Source organism: Balaenoptera physalus, assembly GCF_965194825.1.
Source record: "Balaenoptera physalus genome assembly, chromosome: 3".
NCBI classification, from domain to species: domain Eukaryota; kingdom Metazoa; phylum Chordata; class Mammalia; order Artiodactyla; family Balaenopteridae; genus Balaenoptera; species Balaenoptera physalus.
In genome coordinates, this window is record NC_138890.1 from 116,870,569 (window position 1) to 116,893,883 (window position 23,315).

The following is a 23,315-nucleotide window of genomic DNA, read 5'->3' on the forward strand; positions in this document are numbered from 1 at the left end:
GGACCTAGAGATTATCATACTAAGTGAAGTAAGTCAGACAGAGAAAGACAAATATCATATGATATTGCTGATATGTGAAATCTAAAAAAAAAAAGAAAGACACAAATGAACTTATTTCCAAAACAGAAAGAGACTCACAGACACAGAAAACAAACTTATGGTTACCAAAGGGGAAAGGGGGTAAGGGGGAGAGATAAAATTAGGAGGTTGGGATTAACATGTACATACTACTATGCATAAAATAGATAATCAACAAGGACCTACTGTATAGCACAGGGAACTATACTCAATATTCTATAATAACCTGGGGAAAAGAATCTGAAAAAGTGTGTGTATGTATGTATATATATATACATACACACACATACACATATATATGTATAACTGAATCTCTGTGCTATTCACCTGAAACTTACATGATATGGTAAATCAACTACACTTCAATTAAAAACAATTTTTTAAAGTGAAAAAAAAACCAATGACCAAAAAAAAAAAAAGACTCCAACTCTTTATACATCAAAGATATATAAATTAGAATAACAATATAATTTATTATTTATCAAATTGATTTTTTTAAATTAAATACTTAGGTTTGGTGAGGGCTGGGAGAAAAAGACATTTTTAGATCTTTTCTTCCCAGAAGAAAAACTGTCAGTGTATATCCAAAGTCCTTTTGCTTTCACAGGATGTCTAGCCACAGGGACTATGCGTGGGTACAGAGATCCATGATGGCCTGAGAGCAAGGGGCGACCCTGTCACCAGCCTGGGGGCCAGCTGAGTCATCTGACTTGCCAGCTAGGTTATATCCTCTCCTCTGTGGTAGAGGACAGTACATTTGATTGAGTTTTCTCAGTTTCTTAGACCAAACAGAGTAAGGGAGGACTTCCCCAAGAGAAGGAATAAAACAGACTGAAAAGATACAGATTTTACTTCAGGGGACAAGCAGGCATTCTCCTGTCTCCATGCTCAGACTCTCCAACTTCATCCTGCTGGGGCCACTTTCCTGAGTTACGTAATGAATAAGCCATCAAGTGAGTCAACTCAAGTCTCATGGGATGCTTGCCATTCCATCATCCCTGCATGGACCAGGAGGGATGGTGTCTCCTTCTTGGCTGTAGTGGGATTCTGTCTTTCCTGTTGTGATCACAGGTGATGTGAGAAAAAAAGAGTAGGAAGAGGCCACTCCTAAAGGAAAAGCTGGAGTCCCAGAAAAGGCCTATTTCAACCTAAGAATATGCATATGTATGAAATGAGTCTGCTATGGGTGTCCAGCGGAGAAGTTAGTAAAGGGATTCTGCCCATGGGCCATCCGTTCGAGGCTCCAGCCACAGGAGCTGGGAGCTGGAGGATTACCCAGATGCCTTTTTACAGTCCATGCTAATTGCTCCTTTCTTTAATTCCCTGCTGCAATTTGCATCAGTCCACTAGTGACCTCCAAGTTGTTCTTACACTGTTTCAAAGGAATTCAGCATGTCTCCTCAACTAGCAGGAAAACCACAAGTCGAATCTTAGCTCCTTCCTTAAGCCTCTCTTGATTACCCTAGTCTGGGATGATCTCTCTCATTATCCCTATCAGGCAATAATCACATTCCGGTTTATGGCAGATTTTCTTTTGTTGCCTTGAATTACTTTATATTTTTAGCATGAAGCTTTACTCTTTGTGTATTCACATCTTTCCTCCCCACAGATTTACCTGACATTTCTTTATATCCCCAGCTGCACACAGCATACAGCGTTAGACAGCAAAGTCTAGTGGCTCAGAACCCAGGTGCCAGAGTCAGATACCTGGGTATGAATTCCAGCTCTGCCACTTACTAGCTGCATGACTGTAGCAAATTACCCAGCCTCTGTGTGTCTTCTTTATCTGTAAAAATGAGGACAGAAGTGGCACCACTTCACTGGGCTGTAATGAGGCCTGAGACAAATGCCTGGCAAGTGTTGAGCACAGTGCCTGATAAGTGCTCAGTAAACATCAGCTCTTAGTATATAAGTGCTTAGTAAATCCCTGCTAACAGAATGGCTCTAATGGGCAAGGACATTCAGTAAATAGAGAGCTGCTCTAGAGTGGTGTGAACCCCATGCTGTCCTGAAAAGGGGAAGCAGAGACTCTGTGTAACAGGTTCCGCAGGACAGGTCAAATATTATCACAGCACCTCGGGTTCTGGTGGAGGCGGGAGAAATGTGGGGAAGGAAGGGCAAAACTGAGGTTTTTAAAATGGGCAAAGGACCTGACTAGACATTTCTCCAAAGATATACAAATGGCCAGTAAGCACATGAAAATACACTCAATATCATTAATCACAGGGAAACGCAAATCAAAAATCACAGTGACTTACAGCTTCATACGCCCTATGGTGACAATAACGACAAAAAAAAATTCAGATAAAGCAAATGTTGGTGAGGATACAGAGGAATCAGAACCCTCCTACACTGCTGGTGGGAATGTAAAATGGTGCAGCCGCTTTGGAAAGCAGTCGGGCACTTCCTCAAGCAGTTAAACACAGAGTTAGCATATGACCCAGAAACTTCACTCCTAGGTATATAACCAAAAGAAATGAATACATGTCCACACAAGAACTTGTACTAAATGTTTATAGCAGCATTATTTATAATATCAAAGAAAAGAAAAGCAGTTATTAGTATATTAATTCATTCAACAAATATTTATTGAGCACCTATTACGTCCCAGGAAAATAAGAAATTTCTTTTCTTGGAGTTAATTAAGAGTGTAATATCTAGGGTGTGTCCTTTCCTCTCTATATCTATCCATCAGGCTGTTATAGTTCAAGCCTCAGTGACTTCTGGCCTGAATTGTTGTGATTGCCTCTTAGCTAGGCTTCATGCCCACTCTGCTGTTTTCCTTAGCAGTCTGTACTGAGCAGAGTCAGTCAGGTGAGTTTTCTAAAATACCTGCATACTTTATCTCCTTTCTGAAAATCTTCAGTGGCTCCCCATTGCCGGGGTGGTCTGTCCCTCCTGGATCTCCATCCTCAAAGTCTCACATTTCCAAGTGTATTTAGGATACTCTGGATCTTTACCCAGCATATTTCTTCTTCCCCTTTAAAAACCAGTTCAAGTATCTGCTCCCCTGGCAGCCCTCTACATCCATCAGAGCCCACCCAGAAATACAGAAATGGCTTTCTCTATTCACATGGAGTGAATTTAGTGTAGGGGATTGGTTTCAAAGCAGGTGATGGAAAACACTGAGTCACCAACCAGGGGACAGTGAGATTAGCACCAGCAAGAAGCTGCTACCGCTCCTAGGCTGGAGGGGCAATCGGAGGAGGTGACCAGAGTCCAGGGGCCGTGATCACCCTGCAGAAGCTGTACCCCAGTGGGCCTGTCCAGCGGGAAGTGGAGTCATGGCAGAGACCCAGATGCTGTGAAGGAACAGGAAAGATACCCCGACCCGCCTCTCTCCGCTACCCTCCAGTCTGGCACCTTTGCCTCCCATTGGCTGGACCAGCCAGAAGCCAGCTGACACTGAGCCTGCAAGGGTTCCTGCTTCCACCCTCAACACAAAGAGGGCAGAGGAGGAGAGAGGGTTGGAAGGTTCCTCTTCCTGACTAGGCAGATTGTCACTGTCTCTTCTCCACTCTGACCCTATCTTTTTTATAATCCTGATCCCACTGGGCTGTGATTTCTGTTTACAAGTCTGTTTTCTTTAATAGATTGTGGAATCCCACAGGGTAAGACAATGGCCTTATTCATCTTGCTAGCCTGAGCTCCTGGCATAACTCACAGTATGTAATAGGCATTTTATCTTTGTTGGATACCTATTGAGCGGAAACTCCTGGAGTTACCTCCAGTTAGCCCTCCTTTTCCATCTCCTTGTTTGATTTACCTGCGTTGATTGTCTGAACTCTCAGCACTAAAGACTAAACAAGGAGGAGCTTGGGGTCCATTCAACTCTCTGGGTCTGCAATCCATAGTCTTATATTTAAATACTCCCAACAACAAATCCCAATAATGATTTATTCTCAGAGCACCATCAACATATCAACCTTCTATCTTCCCATAGCTACATGAAAATTATCCAAGGAAATTCCTCCAAATCTCAAGATATCTTCCCTCTACCACCCAAGATGTTTCTAGGCCACCTCTCCTTGCTGTTAATCAGTATGTGCTCAGGGTAAACAAACTAATTTTAAAATCAGCTTAAGCAAAACATAATTAGGAAGATAAATTAGCTGCCCCCCAAAACTGCATAATGAATGTCCAAAGAGAAATTATTTTATTATCCACCATTTTTATTATCTGTGTAATGTTTTCTCTTCCATCATTGCAGATGATACTCAGCTGAAAGTGTAGGGAAATACCACAGAACTTAAGTTCTGACCTTGACTGTCTGTACAATGATTACCAAGGAGAAAAACGGGCTGTTTTTGTTTTTCTTATCTTGAATTTATAACACCAGCCTAGTTGTATAACAAGGAGAGTAGAGGAAAAGACCCTGTAATTATATTCAGACAATCAGGGTCCAACTCTTGATTCTAATTTATTGCTGGACAATATGGGCAACTTAAGCAACCTCTCAGAAATCAGTTTCTTCGAGTGTACAGTGAGGATGAGGATAACACCTACTTCAATGGCGCTGAGAGCCAACACACGCTTACTATCTGGTTTCAAGCATTTCATATGAATCTTTAATCTTTACCACGACTTCATGAATTACCTACTATGATTTTCATTTTATACATAAGGAAACAAGCACAGAGAGATTAAGTAACTTGCTCAAAGGGTTGTAAAAATTGAGTGTGATTTTTCACAGTGAAATCATTAACTGTCTGAAACATAGTAGGTGCTCAATTAATTTTTCCCTTTACAGTCCCCCTCCCCTCTTGCCAAATTAACTAATCGTTATAAAAAGTGGTTTTTTTAAATTAAAGTATAGTTGATTTACAATGTTGTGTCAATCACTGCTGTACAGCAAAGTGATTCACTTATACATATATGCACATTCTTTTTTATATTCTTTTCCATTATGGTTTATCACAGGATATTGAATATAGTTCCCTGTGCTATACAGTAGGCCCTTGTTGTTATCCATTCTATATATAATACTAATTATATATAGAATGCTAATCCCAAACTCCTACTAATCCCAAACTCCTACTCCATCCCTTCCCTACCTACCCCCCCCCGTCTTGGCAACCACAAATCTGTTCTCTATGTCTGTGAGTCTGTTTCTGTTTCGGAGATAAGTTCACTTGTGTCATATAGATTCCACACATAAGTGATATCATATGATATTTGTCTTTCTCTGTCTGACTTACTTCACTTAGTACAATAATCTCTAAGTCCATCCATGTTGCTGCAAATGGCATTATTTCAATCTTTTTATGGATGAGTAGTATTCCATTGTATATATGTACCACATTTTCTTTATCTATTCATCTGTCGATAGACATTATGCTGCTTCCATGTCTTGGCTATTGTGAATAGTGCTGTTATGAACATTGGGGTGCATGTATCTTTTTGAATTAGAGTTTTGTCCGACATACACCCAAGAGTGGCATTGCTGGATCATATGACAACTCTATTTTTAGTTTTTTGAGGAACCTCCATACTGTTTTCCATAGTGGCTGCACCAATATACATTCCAACCAACAGTGTAAGAGGGTTCCCAGAAAATGATTTTTTTAACGAAGCTCTTTGTTCCAGGGGCCTGGATCCTTCACTCCTAGCTGTGCACTCATTGTACTCTGTACCTCAGTTTCCCCCCTGTGTAGAATGAAACAGCAGACTATGTCAGCAGCCCCCAATCAGCGGCCTATGAGCTACACCTGGCCTGCAGTTACACTTTGTTGCACTGCATAATCTTTACACTTTAAAAAAGTAGTTGCCAATGTTTAAAAATCAGTAGATTTCCTTACTTGTCTCTCTTTCTCTCTCACACACACACCCACACCCCCAACACACGTTTCAGGGTTTTCTTGGAAAATGAGCCCACCTGGCTGCATGGGCTCTCATTCCCCACAGGTCAATATTCACCTCAAGTTGAGTGCGGCCACCTCCTTTTACAAGGGACAAATATTCCCCAATTTGCCACCATCCCCATTTCTCAGTTTCATGCAGACAGATGAGTCTACAACTTCTGGACTCAATGATCATTGACGTCTCTCCCTTCTACCACTAAGAGTCCATGATTCCCTGACACTTGAAAGCATTTCTCAGAGGAAGTATCCACTGTAGGGCACCACAGATTTTCACGAATGTTGTTGTCGCATAGGGTGACCAATTCATCCCCGTTTAACTGGAACTTTCCCCTTTTAGGCTGAAACTCCTGCATCTGAAGAAATTCCTCGGTCCCAGGCCAACCAGGTTGGTTACCCCATGTGTCATGTCCTAAGCTCACCCCTCCAGCAGCCTCTCCTGTCTGGGAGATGAGGATACCATACTACACCCTTGTGCTCCTGAGTCTCCTTGGGCAGCTCTGTGGTGTTAGTAGAGCTTGCCTAGCATCCCCCAGACAGAGTATTTGTTGGGGGAGCTGGGGTAGGCCAAATGAGAGGGCCTGGACCTGGTTACACGGCTGGGCTCAGTACGACCTTAGGTGGGTCACTCGGTCTCTGGGCCTCTCTGCTCTACCATTTGTTCATTCAACAAATATTCATTAAGTGCCCCCCATGTGCCAGGCACCATTCGAGGCACAGCAGTGAATAAGTGAGAAGGTCCCTGCCCTTAGAGAACCCACATCTAGAAGAAACAGACAGTAAAACAAGTACACAATATCTGATAGAATTTCAGGTGGTGACAATGCCATAAAGAAACCATTGACCAAATGGGAAAGGCAAAGTTCACAGAGCCACAGGGCCATCAGCAATTTTGACAGGTGCCAAGCAGTACCAGAAGTGAGTCCAGATTCCACCTGGCCTCCCGTTTTGAACAATATGAAATTCTTAAGTTTGGGACTTTTTGACTCAAGTGTTACAAGTAACAATTCAATTTTTCAATTATAAAGTGTTTCTTTTTCAATGAAAAACAGCTTTATGGTTACAATCCATATCAATATCAAATCTGGTTCTCATACAGATGGATCGGAAATTCACCAAGTCAAATGCACTCAAATAACAGTGTTAGGGTTGAGGAAAGAGAGAGGCCAACCTTATTAGCAAACTGACATTTTATTAAACAAAGTGCAGCTGGAGTCAGGGGCCCATGTGCTAAATAAAGCCAGAAGCAGAAAAACGAATGAATGAATGAATGAATGAATAGACTGTCTAATACCTCCCTCCCTCCCCCCCCAAAGAGCTGTATATTGCCTCAATGAAAGAAGTAACCACTTATAACCAATTAAATAAGGTAAACTAGTACAGTATGTCATTCATTCATTGCACAAATAGGTACTGAGTACCTACTATGTGCCAACACTATTGTAAATAATGAAAGAAGGTGATACTTGGGAAGTCCAACATATTTATCTATATTTAAAATAACTTATTTTTCTGATTATAAAATAATAAATTGCTTTTTATAATTTTGAAGCTTAAAAAAAGGAATAAAACCATCCTTCAAGGCAGGGTTTCTCTGCCCCGGCACATACGACATTTGGGGATGGGTAATTCTTTGTTGCAGGGGGCTGTCCTGTGCACTGTACGATGTGTAGCAGCAGCCCTGGTCTCTATCCACCAGAAGCCACCAGCATTCCCCCACCCCCAGTCGTTAATACCAAAAAATGCCTCCAGGCTTAGCAAATGCCCCTGGGGGAGCAAAATCACCGCAGATCCAGAACGGCTGCTTTAAGCAATCCACTTTGCTCCACAATAGGGGCCTCAGAAGTCAAAGCCTATGGAGAGACCCCCTTTTTCCTGCAGACAAATAAGCAGGAGGTTCCCTCCTGGAGGAGCCCTTGTAATCCCCTTCTCCCTGAGGTCAAGATACCAGCCCTCCAGAGAAAGGCAGTGCTGTCCCAGGTCTGGGTTGGGATGACAGGGTGGAGGTGGGGATGGGCAGTGATGGCTAAGGGGGTCCACGAGCTTCTGGAGCTCACGCTGTGTGCGTCATGGCTGCCGATCCAAGCCATGCCCCACACCTGGACTCCTCCACATGAGCTTTGCTAACAACCCTGGAAGAAAAGCTTCCCCTGTGCAAGGCTTACACACCCACATGCAAGTCCAGCGGTCTGAGGCTGCTCTAAACCAGGAGGATTAAATTGTGCCTGTCCATCTTGAGCACTGTTAGGAGAGAGTCTCCAAAGCTGGGAGCAGGCACGCCTGCCTGTCTGCGCCCTGCTATACAGACTGCACAAAGTGTCCCTTGTGCACAGCTTAATCAAAGACAGAACCAAACAACCTGCCTGGCCACGCAGCCCCAGCTTCGGCTGGTTCTTCAGAACAAACACTAGTCACTAAGAAGCGAACATTTTCAGTTGGTAGAAAATGTCACCGTGAGCCCAGGTCAGGCACAGTGTTTGTAGGTACCTTAACCTGGGTCTTGGCTGATTGGAAAAGAAGGGAAATTAGTCTTTTGTGTTAACCACCTAGGGACTCAGATTCACTGGTTCCCAATCATAGGAAGGAGAGTTGGAAGAAGAAGAGGGAGGGGGTGAAAGAATCTGAGTTCTGCTTTTATTCATTCATTTCCTACACACTTGTTGAGTTCCTGTTATATACCCAACACTGTTCCTGGGGAGAACTTAGCTTTAGATGGAACCTTTCAGGGTTCACTAAATCAAAAGCTCCTGGAGCCTGATGAGACAAGTTGATGGCCCACCTAAAGGGGTTGCAACTCCTCAGCTCTAGCTGCCTGTTGCTATCATGGCCTATAAGCCAGTTTTGCCAGAATTTCTGGATTTTCAAGAGAAACTGCAAAACTGGGTTTCTATGTGAAATCTTTTTATTTTTAAGCATAGTCTGAAATTTTAAAATAAAAACAAAACAAAAAATTCCTGCACGGACAAAAATGATCCAGTCTGCAAGCCTTCAAACCGTAACTTTGGCTTTAGAGACGGTGGGGAGTAGTGATTAAGAGTGAAGTACCTGGAAGGGGTAAGAAGGGTGTCTGGTTCTACCTCTTACTTGCTGTGTGACCTTGGGCAAGTTACCTAACTTCTCTGTGCCTTGCTTTCCTCACGTATTAAATGAGCATGATGAAGTACACTGTAGACTTAAATGAGAGAATGCGTGTACATGCCTGATCTATAACAGCTCAATAAACATGAGCTATCATTTTTACAGGTCATCTGGTCCACTCTCCCAGAAATCCCTTTTACAACAGCCTTGGCAGTTGAACATCTGATCACTGCTTGTGTGCCTTCTGAGACAGGAAGCTCAGGGCTTCTTAGGGAATGCCAGTTGTATAACAACCCCCAAATCTCAGTGGCTTAATCCAACTTATGTTCACTTATTGCTCACGTCCCAGTCCAGTGTGAACACATCGGGTGCTCTATCCCAGCCCATGCCCTGCGGATCCATATACCTTCTATCTGGTAGCTCTGCCATCTCCCAGGACCTTCCCAGAATCCTCTACTGAGTTCTCTGCTTTCAGCTAGCTAAGAGGAAAAAAAGAAAGAGAGAGAGAGAGAGAACATCAGGTGCATCACATCTGCACATTCCCATTTGCCAGAACCCTGGCACACGGCCCCAATCTAACTGTAAAGGAAGCTGGAACATGAAATGTTCTTCTGCATCCAGGAAGAGAAAATAGCATCAGTGAACATCTAAACAATCTCCGTCATGCTCTGCATTTGTATAAAGACAATTCTGCAGACTCAGAATGTCTGCCTGTTGGTCCCAGTCTTGCCCGTCAGTGCAACAGGCACAGGACAGCAGGAAGACACAAGCCGGGGCACAAGTAGGTGTGGATTTGAATCTCAGTTCATATACTTGCTAGTTTTGGACCTTGAGCAAGTCGTTTCAACTCTTTGTATCTCAGTTTACTCATTTGAAAGATAAAGATAGTAATTACCTCCCTGGATTGTTGTTAGATGGAATAAGATATCACATGTGTTGGCACATTGCCTAATATCTGATACACAACCTAGAATCAATGCTCGTATCTCCCCTGGTCCTCTTCTACATGAATGCTTTCCAGGAATTTTAAAATGACTATAATTATTTCTGTAAGTTTTCTCTTCTCCCAGTTTCCTCAGCTATTTTCATTGTTTTTATGTCGTGTCATTACCAGCCCTTTCACTCTCTGGATGGTTGTGCCATAGACATACCTCAGTTTGTCAAGGGACCAAATATGCTGCCTGCCTTAATTAGGTTTCCCTGAAAACAGACCCTGAGATAGGACTTGGGTGCAGATAATTCGCGGGGGGGCGGGGAAAGTTAGGAATCTTAGGAAACAGAAGTGGGGCAAATGGGGAAGGGAGAAAAGTCAACAAATGAGTGGGTTACAGCTGTGGGCAACTGGGGTTCAATCCCATAGGGGCTCTGAGGAATATGTAGAAGGCGCCTTAGAACTGTCCACATTCTATGTCCTGCAGGATGGGAAGGCTGGGGCATTTATTTATGAAATCCTGCTCTCATTGGTTTAGAGCTGCCCCCAACCCAGGGGTATTACTTGCCTTAAAGTGTGGGTTGTGCCTATATATAGCTGAGCAGACTTTGCAGACTCCTAGACAGCACAGGCAAGAGACACTGTGATGTGAGCCTGGATGGACGCTGGCAAAGTAATTGGCCATGTTCACCACAGCTATGCTGAAATCTGGTGGCTGAAGGATGTGGCTCAGTACATCACAAGCTCTGCTATGATGCCTCTAGCAAAAATGTCTGGAAGAATCCACCCCAAGGGTTCATAAAGGTTGTGCCTGAGGGTAGGGATTACAGTGATCATTATTTTATCTTTTTAATTTGTTTTGTTTGTTTCCCCAAGGAACACGTGGTGGCCAAGAATAAATACTATGAGCCAAGGCAGGGTCTGACCAGTGTAGAAAAGAAAATATAATAGCTCATTATAAGTAGACTGAGGGTAAAGGAGAAGTAGAACTGCTTATATTCATACATGATATCACCTTGTGCACAGAAAATCCCAAGGAATCCACATACAAGATGACTAGAACTAATAATGAGTTTAGCAATATTGTAGGATACAAAATCAATATTTAAAAATCAATTGTATTTCTATACTAGCAATGACAAATCTGAAAATAAAAAATGTTTTAATTCTACTCACAAAGCATAAACAGAATAAAATATTTAGGAATAAATTTAATAAAAGAAGTGTAAGACTTATACACTAAAAATTATAAAACATTACTAAGAGGAATTAATGAAGATTCAAATAAACAAAAAAACAATCTCTATTTATGGATAGGAAGGCTCAATATCTTCAAGATGGAAATTCTCCCCAAATTGATCTGTATATTCAACACAATCCCTATCAAAATCCCAGCACGCTTTTTTTTTTTGATAGAAATTGACACACTGATCCTAAAAATTATATGGAAATGCAAAATAATAATTTATTATTATAATCAAAATAATTTTGCAGTAGAAGAACAAAGTTAGAAGACTTATATTACCTGATTTCAAAATTTACTATAAAGCCACGTGACTCAATACAGTGTGGTATTGGTGGAAGAAATACATATAGATCAATGAATGAAGTTTGAGAGTCCAGATATAAACACTTGCATTATGGTCAACTGATTTTTGATAAAGGTGCCAAAATAATTCAATGGGGGAATGAATTAGTCTTTTTTCAGCAAATGGTGACTATTGCATATCCCCTACATACAAAAACATAAACTTAGGCCCTTATCTCACATCATAGATAAGAAATGAACTTGAGTGTATCACAGGCCTAAATATAAGAGCTAAAACCATAAAACTTCTGGGAAAAAAATAGGAGAAAATCTTGGTAACTTTGGGTTGAACAAAGAGTCCTTAGATATGACAACAAAACCATGACACTTAAAAGAAAATATGATAAATTGGACTTCATCAAAATTAAACTTTTGTACTGTAAAAGATCACTAAGCAAAAATTTTAAAAAATAAGCTATAGACTAGGAGAAAATATACAGAATTATAGATCTTATAAAGGACTTGTATATAGAAGAAATTAAAAAACTCTTCCAACTCATTAATAAGACCACCCAATTTAAAAACGGGCAAAAGATTTAAATAGATATTTCACTAAAGATGGTACACAAATTTCTAAAAAGCATGTTGAAAGATGCCCTAATCATTAGTCATTAGGGAAATGCAAATTAAAACTACAATGAGATTCTACTATATACCTACTGGAACAGCTAGAATGTAAGAGAGACAACACCAAATGTTTGTGAGGATGTGGAAGAACTGGAATCTTCATACATTGTTGATAAGAATGTAAAATAGTTCAACGACAGTAGAAGACAGTTTGATGGTTTCTTTAAAAGCTAGACATACATTTACCATACAACCTAGTGATTCCACTCCTAGAAATCTACCCAAGAGAAATAAAAACATATGTCTAGATAAATGGATAAAGAAGATGTGGCACATATATACAATGGAATATTTCTCAGCCACAAAAAGAAACAAAATGGAGCTAATTGTAGTGAGGTGGATGGACCTAGAGTCTGTCATACAGAGTGAAGTAAGTCAGAAAGAGAAAAACAAATACCGTATGCTAACACGTATATATGGAATCTAAAAAAAACCAAAAAAAAAAAGGTTCTAATGAACATAGGGCCAGGACAGGAATAAAGATGCAGACATAGAGAATGGACTTGAGGACACGGGGAGGGGGAAGGGGAAGCTGGGACGAAGTGAGAGAGTGGCATGGACTTATATACACTACCAAATGTAAAATAGCTAGCTAGTGGGAAGCAGCTGCATAGCACAGGGAGATCAGCTCGGTGCTTTGTGACCACCTAGAGGGGTGGGATAGGGAGTGTGGGAGAGAGACATGAGAGGGAAGATATGGGGATATATGTATACATATAGCTGATTCACTTTGTTATACAGCAGAAACGAACACAACATTGTAAAGCAATTATACTCCAATAAAGATGTTAAATAAAAAACAAAAAAACAAAAAGAAACCTATGTCTGCACGAAGACTTGTACGTAAATGTTTACAGTAGCATTATTTATAACATTCAAAAACTGAAAACAACCCAAATATCTGTTATCTGATAAATGTATAAACACAATGTTATACAACCATATAAGAGAATAGTCCACTCAACAGCCATGGTGAACTTTTGAAAGTGCAAATTAGACTTGGGATTTTAAGGTTAAATGTAAAAGAGAGTTGTTCCAACATTGTTAACAGTTTAGAAATATTTAAGACTGTATAAGTTTATATGATGTTATATCTTGGTACCTGTATAAGTCATTTTGGAGCTGACACACCTTGTTTCTGATCTGCTTACTCACCTCATTGGTGTGACGCAGCATCCGGGCTTGCAATTGCTCTCCTTCCCTGGATTCCCGTTCAGTTTGTCTGACTCCTGGGCCAGGTGTATGTGTTTAGCCCCATGACGAAGGACTCCAGCTTCTGTAGGACACCCTTGTCAACAAGTTCAAAGACAACAAGAACAAATATGAGTTTCAACCTGTCTTTGTGGAATTCTGGCTCACGTTCATGGGATACCAGCCTGCTCGTGATCTTCCTTTTCTGCTTACCTGCCTGTGGACTTCAAAAGTTTGACTGGGGTCAGATCTGCCTCCAAGCTCATACAGCTGTTGGAGTATTCAGTTTCTTGCAGGTTGTCAACTGAGGACTTTATTTTCTTGCTGACATCAGTTGGAGGCTGTCTTCAGCTCCTTGATGCATATGGTAGCTCATAACAAGGCAGTTTGCTCCTTCAAAGCCAGCAGAGGAGAGGAGGTCTCCTAGCAAGACGAATTGCAGTTTTATGTAATATAATCATGTGCACATAATCACACATATCCAATTGCCTTTGCCAAATTCTACCAATTAGAAGCATTTCACAGGTCCCGTTCACACTCGAGAGGAATCACACACAGGAGGTAGGGAATGTAAGGGCTACCCTAGAGTCTGTCCACCACAGTCTACCCTCTGGTCCCCAGTGATTTGTGTCCTTCCCACATGAAAAATACATTTACTCCCTCCCAATTTCCCCAAGAATCTCATACCTTTATAGCATCTGCTCAAAGTCTAGAATCTCATCATCTAAATCAGGTCCAGGTAGGAATGAGTCTGCTTAAGTATAGTTACTCTCAGTCTACAAAACTAGACAAGCTATCTGACGCCCAACCATCTAACACACAGTAGAGGAACAGGTATGTAAAATAGTTATACACATTCTACTTAAAATGGGACGGGATATATGAAAGGTGAAAAGGAGTTACCAATCCAAAGAAATTTTGAAATTCAGCCTAGCAAACTCTTACCAGAGTTCCTTAATTAGATTCTAGGGCCTGGGAATAATCCACAGTAACTCTTGGTTCTGCCCTCTGAGTCACGTTACCTTTTTCATGAAAGGTAGCACACTTGCAGTTGAGTACTTTTATCATCCTGCTTCCTGCCAGTAGTTTGGAGATCTAACAGCCTCCTTTCATTTTGTACTGTTTCTGTCCCTTTCCGTTTAAGTTGGCAGTGCTTTCGCCAAAATAAATTTCTTAAATACTTTGTGGGTCTCCTGTCAATTTCCCTTACATGTGAGTAACATCCACAGTTCTTTTGAGACAGGCACTCCTTTAGCTAGGGTAAAGATGTTGAGATGGTTAAGGGACAACTCAAGACAGGCCTTATTATTTGAGAAGTTGTATGAGGCATACCTTTCATCTCTAGAGAGGGTCCATCATGTGACTGAATACTATTCTGATCCTTAGATCTTCCTGAGGTTTTAACAAAACCTAGTACAATAACCACTTGGCATTTTCCTAGGCCAGGGTTTAACTCTATGCCACATGCTTGAAAGTCATTTCTTACTTTTAACATCTTTTGCCATTTGGAGAGACTGAGAATTTTCAAAATCATCAAGTCCCAGTTCCTTTTTGTTTAACAGTTCTTCCCCTCATTTTTTCCTTCTCCTCTCGCATTTTACTATATGTAGCAAGAAAAAACCAGGTGGCACCTTCAACATTTTGCTTGGAAATCTTAGCTAGATAAACAAGTTCATCACTTACCTGTTCTGCTTTACATATAATTTCAGGAGACAATTTTGCTAAGCTTTCTGTTACTACCTAACAAGGAAATCTCTTCCTCCAGTTTCCACATTTCTTACTTCCTTTTGAGCCCTCACTGGCAGCAGCCTCCAAGTTTGAATTTTCACTAACAGTCTGTTAAAGGCAACTTAGGCTTTCTCTATCATGCTCCTCAAAATTCTTCTAGCCTCTAAACAGTTTCAAAGTCAATCCCACTTGTTTTAGGTATTTGTTATAGCAACACTCCACTTTCAGTTACCAAAATGTAACCTTGTGTTTTTAAGTTTAATTGATTAGATCTGCTAGAATTTTAAGTACACGGGAAGATTTTGTATGTTTGTAAGAAATTTCAAAACCCATCACTTCCAACCTGAGCTACTCAGAGATGTTTTTTTTTTTTTTTTTTTGCTTTTGAGTTTGACAAAATTACTATATCACCAGGAAGGTAAAGAAATATGCATTTTTAAACATACTCTATCCTCAGGAGAGTATAAGAATACTCATAAGAGTAAGTATAGTGATAGACGAGAAATAAACTTAAGTATATAAGTACTTTAAAGCAGTTCAAGTTTAAATATAATAGTAAGTGTTGTAATCATTGTGATGATTCATATGTATGTTTCTGCTTTTAAAGGCATTTGTAGCATTTAAAAGATTCCGATATACGATACTCATTATTTTAGAAGAAATTCAATTAGCTTATAAATTAATATTTAAATGTCTGGAAAATGTTATATTTGTTAAATTCGTAAGTTTTAATTTTTTTTCGTTGTGTAAGGAACGTTCAGATTTTCAGAGGAATATTGTTTAATCTATTTATACAATTAGTAAATCCAGCGTTAAAGTACCAACAGCCGTGATTGTGCCTCTGGACGTACAGAGACCCCTCGGACATTAAAGAATTTAATCAGATGTAAGCGTTCCTGAAAGATTCATGGCGGAGACACAGAAGGCAGAATTAGGGAGGCAAGAGCCAGGTTTCAGTATCGGTTGCTATTTAAAGAGCCGGGATGGCGGCTCTGGAATGCTGCTGTCCTGACGCCCTCTAGTGGTTCAGACTGCGAAGCCCACCTTTCCTGAGCACCAGGAGAAAAATGCTTATTGCTAAGTCAGCTCGCTCTCCAAGAAGTTTCTCTTGATTAGCGAGACTTAGGAAAAAAAGAAAAAAAAAAAAGATTCACAAATTCTTCTGTCAACGTTCTTGTGAGATACTCAACCAGTCTTTACACAAACACTTCCTGCATCACTAGGCGCCTCAATCCTCTTTGAATATCTCTAATTATTATAAAACGCTTCCTTCTTCTCAGCAGACACTCCATCCCTGCGACCTGTACCACTGGCTCTGCGTTTCCCTCTGGAGCTGCACGGCACAATTCCAATCTCTCTTGCACTTGACAGCGCCTCAAATATTTGAAAATGACTTCTTGTCCTCCCCGGCCCGAGCTTATCTCCTCCAGACCAACACACGTGGTTCCCTCTACTGTTCCTCATTTGACCCAGCCTCCAGTTTCTGGCCCAGTTGCTCTCTTCTGGAGGCATTTCAACAGCCCCTGAAAACACACCGATGGCCAAAATGGCCTCCACCCTGAAAGGTGGCCCATCTGCCCACAGTGCGGAGGGGCTCTCGCCGCCCTCCCAGTGCACACTCTAACTCCGAGGGCTGTCTGGAGCAGCCTTATCCAACCGTGTCAAATGACGGATGGATGGAAGGCTACGATCTCCCTCGTCTGGACTTTCCCACTAGCCTTGCTTTACTCTCTTTGTAGCCTTGAAGCATTTTCTGTATTTGGACAGAACTTATCAGTTTCCTAAATAATACTGTATGCAAACCACCTGGACAGGTGACCAGGTCTGGGTGCAGTTGGCCTGCCACTGAGCAGAGAGCTCTTGAGAAATCTCAAGAATGACTTCTTCCCTTGTGAGAATGAAGCTTAGTAACTTGAGACTGGATTCTAACCTTCATGTTGGGGACGTCTGACCAGACTACATCCCTTCCACTGTAGCTGAAGCTCATTTTCTCTCATATCTCCCTCTATGGAAACAGAGAAGAAAGACTTGGTGTCAATAATGTAACATCCCTCTATAGTTTGAAGACTGATATTCAGTCTACTCACACCTCTCTTCTCTGAACTAATGTAGACTTTTCCCTGAAGGGCTATTTTTCAAAAGCTTTCATCATTTACTTTGTCTCCCCTGGCTCCTTTCCAACTTCTCCATAACATCCTACCCTTATGGGGCCAAGGACTGAACAGTATGTTTTAATGACTGATATTGGCTATAGATTAAGAATTATATCTGTGAAGATATTTCCATTATAACATAGTTCATTGTACAAAGATTTATATACCTAAGGAGTTCCTGGCTGGCATATAACAAGTTATGGTTCAGTTATTTGAAAGTTGGGCACATTTTCCCACAGAAACAGTGGTTCCCAGCCAAGCCAATTTAGGTCACAGAGCAATAATGATATCAGGTTGAATTTAGGGAATAAGAATTCTCTGATCTTAAGCTTAAGAGATGCAGAAAGATGAAATGAGAATTTCTGTCTCAATTTCTCAGCAGAGGCTGCTCTTTGGGAACATTTTGAAATGGGTGACTCTTAACTTTGGATATCTTCCCACATTCTTTTCTGGCCCTCTCCCACCTCTTCGGGTCCTTATCCCAGTCTCCTAGTTCCCAATATTCTAGTGTTGTCAGAAGTCTCCTAGGGTGCTGCCTCACTCACATCTCCCTACATTCTGCAATTCTCCATGCTTCAATACACCTGAGCTCCCCTTGCCCATGACCCAGCATCCATCCCCCCAGTAAAGTCAAGTTCAGGTGGGGTTAGAATGACAGGTATCTCATCAAATCAACTGCCATTAATGAATTCTCAATGATGCCTCTGTTTTTAAATGGGTATCTTAGATATTCAAAAGATTCTTATCTGTGCAATTTCAGGCAGTGTCAGAAAATTTAAAAATACAGGTTATATGAGGGAAGATTTTGGTGAATATGGAAGCCTTATAGTAGATATGTTCATTCTGCCTAATGGGAGTGTATCCCAAATGGTACCTCCTTTCCACAGATTCCTTCCCTCTTCTATTTCTGAATCACAGATATATGCTCCATGTTGTTTTTCAAATTGTTTTTAAAGATTTTTCGAATTGTTTTTGAGAAATTGCTGCTCTCTTAAGAAACTGAGTGAAAGCAACCATGCCAAAAACAAAAAGCACATACTGTAGGATTCCATTTATATAAAATTCTAGAAAAAGCAAACTAATCTATAGTGACAGAAAGCAAATCAGTGGTTGCCCAAGTTCAAGGCAGGAAGGAGAAATGAATTACAAAGAGGCCTGAGGAAACTGTTGGAGGTTATGGAAATGTTCACTGTCTTCATGTGGTAAAGGTTTCATGGGTGCATACATCTGTCAAAATTTATCACACTTTATTACACTTTAAATATGTGTAGTTTATTGTACATAATTTATACCTCAATAAAGTTGTAAAAAAAGAAAAATGAAAAAAGACTAACATACACACACATACATTTTTTCTTCTCAGAATTGACACTTATTAACAGTTTATCATATTTGCCTCAGTAGTGCTTATATAAATTAAATAAAACAGATAATAGTTAAGTCCCCAGCCACTGTTCTATTTCTTCACCCCAAACCCCAGAAGCAACTATCATGAATTTAGTGTATATCCCAACCATCTGTGGTAATTTTACACGCATATATATGTATTCTTAAATAATACATATTATTTACGTGTTTTAAAACTCATGTAAATGACAACATGTACATTTTATTCCACAAAATTTCTTCTTTATTACATTGTCATGAGTTGACATTACATAAAGATTATTTTACACATGGATATATTATGCTACATATAGGTACAACCCATTCCTTCTAATGGCTGTTATAACAATTCATATCATAATATAATAGAATATTATGATAATGCACATCACAATATACTAGGATATTATGATAAAAATCATATCACAGGATAATACAAATATATTTTATTATCCATTCCCCCTTTGATAGGCATTTCCGTTGTTTTCAATTTTCATAATTACAAGCAATATTACAAGAAGCTGCAAAGTTTTCAAAACAAACCTTATGGTACTGGCAGTAGGAGTTACTGGGTAGTGGCCACCAATTAAGTGGACAGGTGGACTTGTTGAGTCAGATGCTGGTAAGGAGGAGTGTCCTGCTTCAAGGATCCGTGGTCTGTACAGAAATAGCCAAAGTCGGATATGACCCTGTCTCCAAATTGCAGCTGAACAAAGTGGCTCTGCGATGCATCCTGCAGAGCTGGAGATGATTCAGAGGACTTTAGTGGCCCACAGAGTTTAAATCTGAGTTGGACACAGAGGGGATCCAAAGCAGAGGACCTTCCATGACACAGGTACAGCAAATGCCTTTAGCAACAAGCCATGAGCAATTCAACTCTATCTACTGCTGTTTAAATTCTTGAGGGTTTTAATGTTAAATGAGCATCAGAAAATGTATACTCACTCTTCTAGATTACTGTGTGATGTATATGTAGTAAACCTGCCTTGTTTGTAGTACTATTCAGATCCTTCTTTATGTTTAATTTTTACTTTCTTGATTTGGTAAAGTCTCAACGTACCATGTTAAAGTCTCCACGATGATTGTGTTTCTAACACATTTTGCTTTGTATATTTTGATGCACTGCGATTCAGCATATACAGATTCCCAAATGTTATGTCTTTCTTGTGAATTTTACCTTTCATTATTATAAAATTATATCTCAAAAGTGTGAAGAGAACCTCCAGCATTTCAGTGGGCTGAGTTGATGCAGAAGGGTTCCCCTTCGGCTACTGCTACTGAGAAACACTGGACAAACAGTCGTGTATATATGTGCCATTGACAGAAAGAACGGGAACTCTCCCTATTCTAGAAACAAAGAGGGAACCTAGAGGCTGAGCAGTAAGTAGGGGCTAATGTTTCTGTAGCCTGTGCAGGGTTTGGATCAGCTAGGGATCTTAACACCCTTGCAGGCCAATAAGATGTTGTCTCTGGTGTGAGCAAGGAAGCAATGGGCGGGCATTGAGCAATCTGCAAAATCTGAGTTCCTGAGTGCTAGGCTACTGGCAAAAACAGGATCAGATAAGTTCCTGTGTCCTCAGGCTATAGGTGAAAAAAAAATTCACCCACAAAAACGTGAAACTATACCTGTGTCATACATTGACATGAGTTCTGCATTTTCACTGTGAGACAGAAATACCAGGCGGAGAAGGAACATAAAAGCAAGTTGAGAACTGGTGATGTCTCTAGGAGTCTAGCAGAAGCAAACTTGCAGCCACAGTGACAGGACAATCTAACAACCCCAGGCACACAGTTCTTCCCCAAGGGAAAAAACCCTGCTAAAAATAAGCTCATAATAAAAATTACAAATCATAGGAGGAAGTCACCCAGGGCCAGATCATGAAATTAACAGGAGAAATAATGCCCCACGAAGTAGAGAAAACAGATCAACCTATAGATGGCTATAAAATAAGTATGTTTTAGATGACTTACAAGATGAAAGGAGGAATAGAGAGTACAAAGGAAAACAGGAAATCATGGAAAAAGAAAAGGTAGATTTGGAAAAGGACCAAATAGTTCTTTTATAAATGAAACCTATATTCATTGAAAGTCAAAACTAAATAGATATATTTAATACTTGCATAGAAAATAAGGAAACTGGAACTAAGGTCATGACTCAGAATGTAGCACAGAGATAAAAAGGGGGGGGAAAAAAAGAGTTTAAGAATCACCAAGGACAGAATCATAAATAACAGAAAATGTACCCATTAGGAGTTATGGAAGAGGGAAATAGGAAATGGGGAGGAAGCAACAACTGAAGTGATAATGACTGAGAATTTTTACCAAATTGACAAAAGACAGTGTACAGGGAAGTACACTGCATCAGATTATATTGCTATGTAGCAAACCAACCCCAAACCTGGTGGATTAAAAACACCACTGTTTATTTAAATCATAGTTCTGTGGATGAACAAGTTGGGCTTGGCTCTGCTGAGAGGTTACCCACGCGTCTGTGGTCAGCAGGAAGTGGCCTCACTCTCTTTAGCCGAATGAGAAATAAAGGGGAAGAGAACTGGCTGAGCCCCTGAGGGCTCCCTGCAAAGAGCGCTCTCTGTTTCCCTTGGCAACTATCGTGCTGCAGACAAGTCAGCCTCACACTGCCCAAAGGCCTGTGTGTTCTAATTTAATGTTTTGCAGCTGGGTTTTCAAATGGGCTGTTGTGTAGCATGTTCTGCCCTTTTACACAGATTGTGACAGACATCGACGTACTGGGAACAACTTGGTTTCAGGAGGGAAGTTGGAGTCATTTTCATTAATGACTTGACATTTCTTTGCCTCTACTGCAAGCTTGGGGTAACTAATTGTTAGTTTTACCTATGACCACTTCACCCTCTGAATTCAGTTCAAAGTATCTAAATAAAAAACAAATCACTTGGGTCAGTGTTAAAATTTGCTCTGCTAGGACTGCGCTACTAAGACTTTTTGGGGGGGGCTGGATTATGGTTAATGTTTAAAAGAATCAACAAGAATTATATTTACACAGTCCTGTAGATTGATGATTGGGCGTAGTAGGAAAGGGGCCTGGATTGTGGGAAATAAAAGCAGGTAGAAAAGTTGAAAATAATTGATTAATTTATAACTGATTAATTCAAAGGAAAAAACAAGAAGGTTTTCCTATTTGGGGTTTCCTAAACCATGAATCCCTATTCCTCTCAGCCAAGAAGTAGAAGCTAGAAAGAATTTGTTTTTCCTAAATAAATTCCACACTAGAGCCTTTGATAAACAAACTCATAGGAAATAAGGAAATCTTGTTAATCATCACAATAGACTAGAATGACAGCACTCCGTTTACCTGTTCTGGAAACACCCTGTTCTGGAAAGGGCTCTCAGGCAGATAATCCTCACCCATTTGTTCTACTCAAAATATACATGCTATTGGGCAAAGAAAAAAAAAAAACACTGAGAGCAAGAGGGAAAAGTGTCACTTGTCCTAGGAAACTCCTAACTTAATCCATTTAGGGCCTGAAAGCAGGGACAGAGGGTGAAAGGTTAGGGAGGGGTGAGGATAAGAAATCACTGTGGTGCTTCAGGCTGAGAGGGGCTGAGGAGACGGCATCCTTAGGCTCCAACTTTCCAAGGATGGTACCTATTTCAGATATTCAGACTCCATGTCCTCATGAGTGCCCTTGGACTTGTCACAACAGATGTTTAGATATATGGTTTTGAGACTCTGGTCACTATCAACATGGGCAGCCTAAGGTGCCAGGGAAGTGGAGGGAGTTTCTCCTGCTCCCTGGGTGGCCACCCTTATTTGTAATGATTCTCGGGTGGGCAACACATCTGTGCCTTTGCTCTGGTTGGTCTGTGGATTTGGTGTCCCCCCTTGGCCATCTCAGACTCTGAAGCCTCCCCTTTGCTTTAACAATGACCAATCTCTAGTCATACCACCCCACATCCACCACTCTATTTTACTCCTGCAGGGGAAAATAATGCCCAAATTGAACAAGATATACAAAATGTGAGGGCAAAGTAGATAGACTCATAGCTAGAGCAAGAGTGTGACTTTTTGAGGTTTTGGTGAAGTGGTCTTTTCTATAGAGGGCACTCGCTGACTCTGGAATTTGACCACTGGTGTTCCTTACTTTGTGGTAAGACAATGAGGACCAGGAAGCAGTCTTCTCTAAGGTAGTGGCATCCAGACAGGTCTGACACGGCCACTAGAAGAGCTTGGACAGAAATTCAAATAAGCAGCTTCCATCTTGACTCTGCCTTGGCCAGCCCATGAGCACTAGAGCTTCTCATATCTGTTCCTTCTTCCACATCTGACTGAGTCCACCCTCAACCCCGTTACAGTTCCCATCCCTTTTTTTTTTTTTTTCATTTATTTATTTATTTATTTATTTTTGGCCGTGTTGGATCTTCGTTTCTGTGCGAGGGCTTTCTCTAGCTGCGGCAAGTGGGGGCCACTCTTCATTGCGGCGCGCGGGCCTCTCACTGTCGCGGCCTCTCTTGCTGCGGAGCACAGGCTCCAGACGCGCAGGCTCAGTAGTTGTGGCGCAGGGGCCCAGTTGCTCCGCGGCATGTGGGATCTTCCCAGACCAGGGCTCGAACCCGTGTCCCCTGCATTAGCAGGCAGATTCTCAACCACTGTGCCACCAGGGAAGCCCCCATCCCATTTTTGTTTTGTTTTTTAAATTTTTATTTATTTATTTATTTAT

At 40.9% G+C, this 23,315-nt stretch overlaps 1 protein-coding gene across 11 annotated transcripts in view; it reads right to left on the reverse strand.

Moving 5' to 3' along the window:
• PDE8B (phosphodiesterase 8B) overlaps window positions 1-23,315 on the reverse strand; it is a 383,716-nt gene that overhangs the window by 312,826 nt on the left and 47,575 nt on the right. For 7 of the 11 annotated variants that reach the window (XM_082457151.1, XM_082457136.1, XM_082457138.1 and 4 more), the window contains 2 exons: window positions 13,565-13,774; window positions 13,316-13,448 (listed from right to left, as the gene is read on the reverse strand). In XM_082457151.1, coding sequence (XP_082313277.1) covers window positions 13,316-13,336 — 21 coding nt within the window. In that variant the 5' untranslated portion in view covers window positions 13,337-13,448; window positions 13,565-13,774. Of the gene's footprint in view, window positions 1-13,315; window positions 13,449-13,564; window positions 13,775-17,009; window positions 18,899-19,161; window positions 23,273-23,315 lie in introns of those variants that run through there. The other 4 variants (XM_082457139.1, XM_082457134.1, XM_082457135.1 and 1 more) reach the window with 4 other exon arrangements.